General features: G+C 48.4%; 1 protein-coding gene across 3 annotated transcripts in view; it reads right to left on the bottom strand.

The window, feature by feature from the left end:
• Positions 1-12105, bottom strand: part of NECAB3 (N-terminal EF-hand calcium binding protein 3) — a 98169-nt gene that overhangs the window by 35263 nt on the left and 50801 nt on the right. For all 3 annotated transcript variants that reach the window (XM_084646313.1, XM_084646314.1, XM_084646315.1), the window contains exons 4-5: positions 9040-9065; positions 8421-8518 (exon numbers count right to left, since the gene is read on the bottom strand). In XM_084646313.1, the coding sequence (XP_084502439.1) occupies positions 8421-8518; positions 9040-9065 (124 nt within the window). The remainder of the gene's footprint in view (positions 1-8420; positions 8519-9039; positions 9066-12105) is intronic.

The following is a 12105-nucleotide window of genomic DNA, read 5'->3' as shown; positions in this document are numbered from 1 at the left end:
AGGCACAGAGGCACAAAGGGACTTGCCCGGAAAGCCAGTGGCAGGAGGAGGAATAGCTGAGCTTTCCAGAGTCCCAGTCCAGAGGCTCTAGATAATAAGACTTCACTTTCTTAGCCTGCTTTTCAGCTGGTGAACAGGTCTGATTGCCAGTTCTGCGTTGCCATGGCAGGTAGACAGGAGGGGGGCCGGAAAACAAGATTTATATTTAGGGGGAAATGTCAAGGTTTCAACATTTGTTTCTATTCCAATGCAGAACAAAACTGAGACCTTCCAGATTTCTCAGTAAAAACCAGGGAGTGCCCATCCCAGAGCAGCCAGTAGCTCAGTGGCCAGGGCACTCATCTGGCATGTGCGAGACCCAGATTTAAGTCCCCACCTTGCCTCATTTGGAGCAGGGACCTGAGCCTTGGTCCCCACATCCCAGGTGAGTGCGCTGACCACCAGCTCTGCTGCTGGAGCTGTTCCACTTGGGATAAATAATTAAGGGATGGACTCCACAGCCCAGTGGTTAGGACACGCACTGTGTGGGAGAGCCTGGTTCAAGTCACTGCTCCAGAGCAGGGATATGATCCTGAGTCTGCCAAAACCCAGTGGAGTGCATCAGTCACTGGGCTATTCTGGGGCATGGCTCCCCCTCTCTTGTCCCCCTGCCTGTCAGAGCTGGTGAATCAGTATTGTCCTACACACAATGGTCCATGGTGGAGTTCCCCACCAAGCCTACTAGGGAGCCCTACGCTCTCTGGGTGAAATTCACCTCTCTCTGCAAACAGACCTTTGTGCAGGGAGTTAAGTGAGAATTGGGGTGTCTGAATTCACCACCCCCCTCAACCTGCAGGCAGGCCCAGCCCTCTCATGCCCTGGAGATGCTGGGGGTTCCCAGCAGAAGTACAGATCTGATGGCCCCTTACTTGACCTACCCCCATGGCTCTCTCCAAACCAGCCTGCTCTGAGCCAATGCATGGTGTGCAGTCGCAGCCAAGGTGACCCTTGCCAGACAGGCTCTCTGCCAGAGGCCACCCTGAGATGGATCAGGACAAAAAGTAAAGACAAATCTCTGGGATTTGTAAACAAAACTGAAAATGGCCCCTGCTTTGGGCTTTATCCTGGTTTGTCCAGAACACTCAGCCAGTCTCTGCAGTGTCACAGACACTTGGCAGAGGCAGCAGCTTCAAAATTTGTACAAAGAAACAATTGCAAGAGTCAACCAAAGAACAGAGAATGTGTGTGCCCAGAACTCTGGAGAGTCCCAGAGGCCCAGCCTGATTCCTTCTAGATCTGGCCCTGGAAAGGTGTTCACAAATTATTTGAAAACAGGGAAACATAAAGCAGTAAATAAAACAAAAGATGTCTAGGTTTTAATCTGGCGGTCTCAAAACACTTTAAAAGGGGACCAGCATCTTTATCCCCAGGGGCTTTTTACACAGTCCTTTTCTTTCCCACCATGCTTGTCCCTTGTCATGGCTGCTATGGGGAACTACATTTTCCCGCCTTCTTTTACCTCCAGGTTCTGAGAGTCAGTGTCCCCCACCTTCCTGGAGGCAAAGGGAGGTCCAGCCTGCCCTGCCAATGAAACTCCAGCCTGGGCCCTAGCAGGGGTGGCAGGTTTGTAGAAATTTTCGTGGTGCCCAGAACCCACCCCCACCCAAACTCCACCCCCCACCTGCCCAAGGCTCTGGGAGGGAGTTTGGGTGGGGGAGGAGGTCTGGAGTGCAGGCCTTAGGCTGGGGCAGGGGACTGGGGTGCAGGGTGCAGGTTCTGGGAGGGAGTTTGGGGACGGGAGGGGGTGCAGGGCTATGGGTTGAGGGCTGTGGGGTGAGGCTGCAGATGAGGGGTTTGGAGTATTGGAGGGGCTCAGGACAAGAGTAGGGTTGTAGGGGGTGAGAGCTCTGTCTGGTGCTGGGAATGAGGGGTTTGGGTGTGGGAGGGACTCAGGGTGAGAATAGGAGTGTGGGGGGTGAGGGCTCTGTCTGGGACTGTGGGGGGGGCTTGGGGGGTTAGAGAGGCTCAGGGCTGGGGCAGAGGGTTGGAGTGCAGGGGGATGAGGGCTCTGCTGGGGCTGGAGATGAGGGGTTTGTGGTGTTGGAGAGGCCCAGGGCTGGGGCAGATGGTTAGGGTGCAGGGGGATGAGGGCTCTGGCTGGGCCTGGAGATGAGGGCTTTGTGGTGTTAGAGAGGCCCAGGGCTGGGGCAGATGGTTGAGGGTGCGGTGGGGGGTGAAAGCTCTGGCTGGGGGGTGGGCTCTGGGGTGGGGCAGGGCTGGGGATGAGTTTGGGGTGCAGGCAGGCTGCTACGGGACAGGGACCAGAGAGGAGGACTCCCCCCATAGTGCAAGGAATTGTGAAAGTCACTGGAAGACAGGAGGAGAGAATTCTGCATTTATTGGCTCCAAGCACCTTCCTGTAGGCGAAGAGCATCATGGTGGGGAATGTGGGAACAGGAAGAGAACTTCTGTTTCTCTGAAATAGTTAGAAAGTGGCCCTTCAGAAGATTAAGCTGTGTATTGCTCAGATAAGTTAGCTCTGCACACAAGTGTAATGCAGCCTTCTTTAGGTGTGCCACTAAATTGCTTAGCAAAGAAATCTACTGCCCATACTCTGTATGGTGATTTTCAATCACAGGTAACTAGCAAATCAACCCCAATTCCCTCCAGAACAAAGCCTTGCACTGCTCCTGCAGGATGGCTATATCCCTGCCAAATTGGAACTTAAAATCCCCAGCTGTTTGGACTTTAGGGCTGTTCAAAAAAAGGCGGGGGGGGGGGGGCTGAATGAACACACATTTTTTTAATATCATGAAAACTATTTTCTTCTTTATCCTTAATTCCAAGACATTTGGGCTGTTTTTGCTTAACTTCCACCAGCATCCCCCAAAATTCCCTTGGGACAGAGACCAAGTCTGGAAAACTTCAGCCCAGAAATCGAAAAATTCAAAAGTTATGGATGAGTGAAAACAGGAGGTTTGGATGGAAACAATTCTGGGGCCTTAAATCTGATGGACTTTGGCCAGCGCTCTGTGATAAGTAATAATCCCAGTTACTTTCCCTGGGAGCTGGACCCCTTGGATAATGCCAGCCTGAGTGAAGAGGGACTGTGATTAAGACACAGGTGGGAAAGAGGCAACAGGAAAAATTTTCAAAAGTGTCTAAGTGACTTAGGAGCCTAAGTCTCACTGAAAATCACTGGTACTTAGGCTCCTGAGTCACCTACCTGCTTTTGAAAATCCCTGATGTTTTTAGAGCTGGTTATTTATGTGTTGACTAATTTATTCTAATGGCTTAGCCTATGGGCACATCACATTAATAAGAAACCAGACTTCATCCCCTGCTGTCTACTTTTGCTATGGATAGTAAACCCTAACCTGACCCTCCTTACTCACATATATAGCCCCATTCGAGTCAATGTGACAATTACCATGAGTAAAACAAGCAGGAGTTAGCTCTGAGCTACTCCCTGATCCAACTCCCTAGGGGGAAAAAAACCTCTCCAACATTGTCTCCTATTGTACGTCTAGCATTGATCCTGGAACTGCATTACATTTCCATCTAGCATTTCAGCCAGGCCTTCTTGCTTCTGTTATCCACAGAAATGTCAGTGGATTGCATAGAGTGCTGGGAGAGAATTTGCTCAAGCAATGAAAGAGCTGAGTAAGAGGCGATAAAGAAAAGTAACAAGTCCATTTAAGAAAACGAGTGGCTCAAGGTGCCTGCTGACCAGGCCCATACAGCCATCTTTAACATCCCTGTGAGCGTTATCATAATTCAACCCTTTTCCACGGAACGCATCCGATGCAGTGAGCTGTAGCTCACGAAATATGCTCAAATAAATGGGTATGCTCAAATAAATGGGTTAGTCTCCAAGGTGCCACAAGTCCTTCTGTTCTTTTTGCATAATTAAACCAGTGACTGTTAAATGAATGAATAGATCATGTGGGGGCCACACTGGGAAGCAGGCGGTAATTGCACTGTTCTTTGTAGAGACACCTGAATACTCAAAGGATTAACTCATTACAAAAAACACCGTCTGGAGATACTTTCATCTTGCCCTGTACCTGTGTCTAATGAACCTTGACGCACAGACCATGCTGAGAACAGAATCTAGCCTGGAAAAAACCCAACCTGTATAGGATGGGACCTATTTCTGCCTTTTGCTGCCTTTTTAATGAGGATATTGACTGGAGGTGATGGTGACATCTGAAATATGCCAATTTTATTTACTGTGTGGGAGACCTAAATAACCAGAGACTTATGGGAATTGGAACCCCTATTTTCCTATTTACCTGATAAACAACTAATTCATTTCCCCCAGAACTTGTTCTTGGGATCTGCCCAACCATTTTTGCTGAAACTTTCCAAAAGAATTCAGCCTGAGGCAGACACCCAACACGGAAAACGTAGCTTGAATGGTTAAAGTCTGGCCAAGTTATAGGCAACTGAAAAGGGGGTTTTATCATGGGAAGCATTAGGCATCATTTACTCCAGGCATTGCTGCATCATGTGCCACCTATAATTGATGGGTCTGCAGTCACAGCACCAAGGATAAAAATTACAAGGACCCCGTGTCCTCATGGCACAAGCTGATCGCCTGCTGGGAGCAGGAAGGAATGTGCCCAGTCCCTTTATGGTGTAGTACTTTTTCACCATAGGAGGGCAACAGGAACAAGTGGGTCTCAGTCCTCCTCCTTCACTTTCATCAGCCTCTTCTCCTTTTCCATGACTTGCTATGTCTCTCTGTCCCAGCTAGTGCAGAAGGGGAGCGTGTGGTGCTGCTACCCATTGAGCCATCCTCTCTTCCACCCCAACGGAAACAAACTCAGGACTGTCTGACTGACACCTATTGTGAATGATTCTCTCTCCCCCTAGAGCTGAAGCAAATGGCTGTGGTGACAGCCCCATGGTGTAATTGCCCGCTGTTCACATGTTCTTCTGATTCTGATTGCCTTGTTTATGCCAGTGAGTGGGTAGCAGGTGTCAGAATCTTTTCGTGCGCAGCCGTATCCTGTATGCAGGGCTTCTATGAATGCAGGGATTTGCATATTTCTGCCTCTTGCTTCCTTTTTAATAAGGATATTGAAGGGAGCAATAGATGGCAGATGGAACTGAGGTCTGGAATTCTGTGCAGCTATGCCATGTGCTGCCTTGAATATCTGAGCAATCACTTTTATTTCTGAGCAATCACTTTAAAGTTAACCATTTGCTTAATGGCAGGGAGAGCTGTCTGGTGGTTAAAGCATACGACTGGGAGCCAGGACTCCTGGGTTCTGTTCCTGGCATTGTCAGTGTGTGATAGTGGGCAAGTCACTTAAGGCCTGATTTTCCAAAATGTGCCCTAAATCTGGATGACTCCATTTTGGGCATTAAACTCAATGTCTCTGGAGCCCGATTTTCGAGGGGGACGAACACCGGCAACACCAACCCTCCTTGGCTGGTGGAGCTGGCCAGTGGCCCTGCTCCCCTAGCTCCTACACTTTTGTACAATGGAAGAAACCTTATATGAAGCATAACGACTTGGAAACACACATGTACATCTTCTCCATCTCTCACTCACTCACACACTTCTCCTCTCTGCCTCTCTCTCTCTCACACACACGCACTAATCTGCTGCATGCTGAGTCTGAACCGCTTCATGTGAAATGGAAAGAAAAACCCCTGGGAATTCCATCTCACCCTGCAGCTGTGAATGGAATAAGCCCCTGAGCACAGACTCAAGCCAATTTACACACTTAAGATACAAAACGGGGCTGCTGATTCCCAGGGAGTGTTCCCATCCATTAGTCACAGAGGCTTTCTCACCGCTGTATTTAGCATGGAATGCTCTCTGCTGCAGACACTCTGCCATACAACACACAAGCAGGCAGGGCCTGGCCTGCGTGGCCTAGTTACGAGTCACAGATTTGCCTTCCAACCATGCAAAGGGAGCTTATAAGATACAGCAAGAGGGGAAGCACATGCAACTGGACTAAAGCAAATGACTCGTAGCCAGGAATTCATCCAATGAATTTAGCCTCTTCTTCTGTTTGTGGATTGTCCTTAGCAGTTTGTAATTTTCTCAAAGCAGAGTCACTATCTCTGGATAGGTTTCAGAGTAACAGCCGTGTTAGTCTGTATTCGCAAAAAGAAAAGGAGTACTTGTGGCACCTTAGAGACTAACCAATTTATTTGAGCATAAGCTTTCGTGAGCTACAGCTCACTTCATCGGATGCATACTGTGTGCATCCGATGAAGTGAGCTGTAGCTCACAAAAGCTTATGCTCAAATAAATTGGTTAGTCTCTAAGATGCCACAAGTACTCATTTTCTATCTCTGGATACTTTCTGGGAATCAGGGTTGGATCTGCCCCTCATTCCATTCGATATTCAATACTCAAGCTGTGTTGGTTAGTTTTGAATGGACTCAGACCTCAGGTCACATGGTGTTGTCCCTACCCTAAGTGGACAAGGTAACTCTCAGAGTCAGATTTCAAGTGTGGAGATTTACGTTTACAACTTTGAAATTCTTTCTGCATTTTTTCCTCCTATTCACTCAAAATTCCTTGCTTCTCTAAACGTTCCTGCCAGCAAACTGGCTGCTTAGGGAAGCCTGTTAAAGATATTTTGGTGCCTAAAGATGCAGAAAGGCACTTAGGTGAGATTCTCCGAAGCACCTATGCTCCATTAGGTATCTGTAGGCACCTAAATACCTTTAACAATCAGCCCCTGGTCTCTTTGTAGAAAGCGAACATATAAGGATCATGCACTCGGACGAAGCATATTAATTTTAAAACTGGAACAAATACCTGTGACCATTCCTGGGTGGTATTCCTCCCTAGGATAATACCTTGACTAGACGTATCCTTTCCACATGCAGTGAGACAGCCACAGGCATGCCTATGGTGCAGTTCCCTCTCTGTCAAGCCAGCCTTGTTCCTACTGGAGTGAGAGCAGAGCAGCAGCACCATGAGGTTATTACTCACATTGGTTGAATATGGGGGTCGTATTTTGGCTGCAATGCTTAGAGAATCTACAGGATTCCATTACTCCACAGTGATATCCCACCAGCCGGAGAGCCAGGCAATACACACAGCTATCTAGATAGCTCGCGAGCGCAACTCAGGCCACTGCAAGCTACAGACATGGAGACTATTCTGCCTCGTAATGACTAGCAAGGAGCTGCTTTGCTGGAGGAAACTCAAACAAAGAGCACTTGTGATGGTAACTGTCCGGAAAGAGCCAGGGAACGCGGTGGGGCTCGGCAGGCTATTGGCACTGAGAATGGAGGGAAAACAGTAACAAGGAAAGCATGTGAACATATAACGGGATCAAGAAAGGCAATGAAGGGATGATTCCTTGTCATGTACTGAGGGGCAGAGCTGGGCTAGAGGGAAAGGTTGGAGTCCTAACTAGGGTCAGTAGTTAGGTCAGATCAGCGTGCTGGATTATTTTTAGTTTCTGTCCTGTCTCTTGTGGATAATATTAGACAGTGAGCTTCTGCCCTCCCACATAGATACCTGCAGGAAGGGTACAAACCTAGCTCAAGAATTACTGCCCATTGTCCTGGGCCACCCCAAGGCTAGTTAGTGGGAAGGCACAGCTGCTCTTAGGAGATGCAGTGGGCTGGAAATGCTTAGTGTCTAGTGTGTGCTCACTAGCAGGCACACACATGCCCTGGTTTCATAAAAAGGGACACTTACTAGCGCAAAAGATACACGAGTCTGCACGCACGCACACACAGACAACTGAGGCCACGTTACCGCCTGTCCCTGCTGCAGGAGCACTCAAGAATAAAAATCCAAACAAGTCTCCTCAGCAGCCACAAGCCAGAGACTCCATTAGCTAAACGCACGCAAGGGCCAGCCCTGTCTACTCTCCGGCACCTCTGTGCTTTCCAGACCCATGCAGGTACTAGGGCACATTGCTGTGACTTTTACAAGCCGCTGTTTTTTCTTACCAGGGTACCATGCAGCCCACAGGCTTTGCTGCATCCATCCAGCCCGTGCGCTACGGTCAGTTCAGCCCAGCAATAGCCTGTTTTTCACATTGTGACAAGGCTGCAGCCACCTCCGACTTCCTGCTTGTTCCTGTGTTGTACTCACCCCACCGCCTCTCAGAATTCCACGGGGACAGCAGGGACAGAACTCGGAGCTCTCTGCTCCAAACACACAGCTCCTGCCTCTCGGGCTCAGTTAGAATCCGCATGGGCTACTAGCAGTATAGGGCCTATGACATACAGCTGAAGAGTTTCAGTTCCATCCACTAGCGGGCAGTGGTGCACATACACACTAGCCAGTTAATTACATTATCATTAACACACTCATGTGAGGGCTGACATTCCCAGCAAGGATCTGAGGGCACAAAAGCACTCATTACAAAGACCCAGGTTTCACTGCGGCAATGTGTTCTCTCCTCCCCACACTGTGGGTCCTAGATTTTGTAAGGCCCCATTCTTACCAGTTTGGTTTTGTCCATGGCAGCTAGGACAGCAGTGTTCAGGACTTCCAGAGCAGAAAGCACATGTCTGTATTCTCCCAGGTGTTCCGAGAAATAATCTGGAGTGGGACAGACAATCAAGATTAGATTTCAAAGCAATTCCGTCAAGGCCTGTCTCCATCCTGCTATTTCCTAGGAAACCTGCTGCCGGGATGTTATTTTGTCCTGTGCCCTCACCTGGAATGGCAGCTGAGGATCATTTTCTACACAGCAGGCATTTGCAGTGCCAGACATAATGAAACAAGATCAAAACTGCTGTCTGCTAACTCATGTTAATCGCATTGAAATCAGCGCAATGACTCCAGATTGACACCCATGGAATAAAGCAAAACACCCTTTCCTTCCCAGGGATCAAAATGTCCCACCCAGGGGCAAACTCCATGCTTTCCAACTTGCAGAGTTCCTGCAACATCATCCTGTCACAACTGGATGAGATGCACAAATAGGAACGGCCAGACTGGCTCAGACCCGAGTGTCCTGTCTCTGCCAGTGATCCTGCAAAGCAAGAAACCTGGGCAATTCTGAAACAATCTTCCCGGACTAATTCATTTAGAAGTACCGAACTGGCGGCCCTACTTACCACACAACTTCTCTGTCTCTAAGTTGCTGCAAGAAACAGAAAAACAAACTCTGGTTAGAGGATGGGTCAGGTCTCAAGAGAAACAGCTGCTGCAACGGGCCAACTGAGAACTGCGGACGCGAGGCCCTAATGAACTCTCTAGTTCACATGCTGTTCATCAGCATGTTTTTAAAAGCTCTACTTAAAAAACAGATGAGTTATACAAGGGTTCAGCAGGGGCCTGATTCTGAGAGTGGTTCGACCCCTGCTGCTCCCAGCTACCTCCAAGGCAGCAGCAGGAGCTCAGGAGCCATGGATCAGGTTGCAATGTGTTAACTTTGTCCTGGTTTTCTATGCAAGCCAATCGCTCTGGTTCTCAGGGTGAAATTTCGAATGGTAACCAGGAGGTGGCGGGTTCAAAGGGCCAGGTTCTAACGTCTCCCACGGCAATTCCCCCACTGGCAATTCCCCCACTCACGTACTAGCTCTCTTACTAGTAGTTACGCTGACAGACTCTAGCCCGCAGCCAGAATCAAACCTGGGACCTCTGGAGCTTAATGCGTCATGAGCTAAAAGACACACCTCGCTTAGCCAGGGCTGTAGCAGGCTCATCATGCTTTAGGTGGCCTAGCTGCCACTAGAGGGGGACAGCACCCCACACCGAAGAGGCAGAGGTTACAGGGCTGAGCTGTGCTGAGTACAAACCTGCTTGAATCACGCCCTAGCATGTAATGTACACATCGCTTGTCCGAGCCTCACCTCCAGCAGCGCTGCTGGCCCCTCCCGGCCCCTTCCTGCCGAGGGTAGCATCTCTCAGGTTTTAGTACCCTCTTTCACCCTGTCTTCAGCCTGGGAGGCATACACTTCACCAGCCTAGCTGGAGACAGGCAGGAGGTATTCCCCAATTAACAGCTTCCCCACTGGTTCCCCAAGAGCCCTTGGCATGTGTCTTCTCTTTGCCATTCCCTGCTGGTGTCCCAATTACCACCCCCTTTGATTTCACCCTGTGCAGCAGGCAGGGTGATACCACGCAGCGCATGGAGGTGCACACAGCATTTATGACAAAATCTTACCGCTATTTAACTCTTTGCCTATGGGGAGACAGGAGCTCATGGCCAGCCTGGGTCCCCCCATTCTGGCCCCTTCATCTCCCAGGCAGATAATGCCTCCTCCCTCCCATCTCTTCCCCTCCTCTCCTCTCCTCTCCTCTCCTCTGTCCTCCGCAGAGGAAACATGCTGGCGGGGCGCTAGCAGGGAAGCACTGAGAGCAGAGAGGTGACAGTCAACCCACTGCCTACCCTCAGTGCCAGTGATACAGGGAGGAGTCACTGCAGAGGAAAATCCTGCTCAGTCCTGCATGCATGAAAGAGTCAGTAGTTGGAGCTGGAATAGGGGAATGTGGCAGGGAATCCAAGGCAACCACTGATATTTTCTTATTTTCAATATTGCCAATAAATAAAACTAAGGCAAGAGCTTCTGTCCCCAGCCAGGCACTGTCCAGACCACTGCGGGGGTGGGAGGGCAGACCCCATAGTTTGTGAGAAACCACTGCAAAGAGGATCTAGAACCTGGGGGAAAGGTTCTAAAGTGGTACTGTGCACCCGTGTGTTGGCACATGCGTGTGTGTCTGTGTCTGAGTTGCAGGGAAAGAAAGGCACCTCCTTTTTCTGCTGTCCATAAATAAGTGTCTTCTTTGTCCTATTTTGAATCTAGAGTAAATTTATGCTAAGAGGCCTCTCCAGACCAAACCAACGGAAATGCAAAGCTGAGTGAAATGCTCCATTAAAAAAATTAGATTAGTGGAAATAATGAGACAAACACAGACTGGTTGGTTATATTTTCTGAGAATTAATTTCATGTCAGAATTCCTCTGCTGATTGCTGACTTACGTGGTTTGTTTAAAGAGAGAGACAGTCAGGCGGTAATATTGCCATCAGATTGCTTTTAGCAGCTACTGTTGTGAGGCTAAACAAATAAAACAATAACACTTTACTTTCTTCATCTCGTGGTGTAGGACGTTTTCCAAAGGATCCCAAAGTACTTTGCAAACTATTATACACAGGGCTGGTAGCACCACTTGTTATTAAGATTGCCCAACACTACCCATTATAAGGCCCAGTTTTCAGCTGCATGTAATTTTGCCAAATTTTAACCATTTGGGCTGAACTATGTTGGGAAATTTCAGCTAAAATGATTCAGCCGTTTCTGAGAACAAGGCTAGGGAAAAACGCAGCTATGCTGGGGGTTGGGCAAAGCCTCGTTGAAGCTAATGGATGTAACAGTTGCCCTTCATTAAGGGCAAATATGAAAAGCAACTGAGCACCTTTATGGAATAAATGGCTGAAACAGTAGCATCTATTTCCAAAATACAGGCCACATGCAAGGCTGGAGTAGGAGATGAATCATGCAATCTGAGGAGGTTTTCCCTGGGGTCTGAATGCAAATGCAGGGGCTGGGTATAGAAACACTACAGAAAGATACAGAGAAGGTAGAAAAAAGATGAGGACAATCAAAGACAGACTTGTAGCATGACCCTGAGGAAAAGCTAAGAAAGAAATCTTTTGGGCAGAGTGCTGGCTGGAGAGAGGCTTGGAACTGTGAGTAAAGAAACTGTCTCCTGGGAATCCTTGATTCCCACTGTGTTCAGGGAAATAGGACTTTATGTACATTCTTTGTAATTAAACACAAAGAAACACTTGATTCCATAAATTTCTCCTCTGAATGGAAACAACCTGCAAGATCCTGAATTTTGGTTAACAAACTCCAGTCAAAAGGGGAAACAATACGCTGTTTTGCACATGTTAAAAAGTTCTGGTGACATTTTCTTTGAGGAGATGTAATGCCCCCATGCTTTGGAGCAGGGACTTGCAATTTGACAGGGGCATGGCCTTTGTATGAGAGATATTTCTTTTGCCATCCCTGTCCGTAAAAATTCCCAAATATGACCAAAGTATATGCCTTAAAAAAATTGCAGTTCACACATGCCTAGAGATTTCATTGCTTTTAGCAGCTAAATCCCCATATTGGGCAAGCTGAATAGGACTTTCCCTGCAACTACAGTTCTAGGGTCCGGTGGGCCATGCTGGG

The sequence above is a fragment of the Lepidochelys olivacea genome (assembly GCF_965140295.1).
Source record: "Lepidochelys olivacea isolate rLepOli2 genome assembly, chromosome: 13".
Taxonomy (NCBI): domain Eukaryota; kingdom Metazoa; phylum Chordata; order Testudines; family Cheloniidae; genus Lepidochelys; species Lepidochelys olivacea.
Note: the sequence above shows the minus strand (reverse complement) of the source record. Positions and strands in the feature narration are given on the sequence as shown.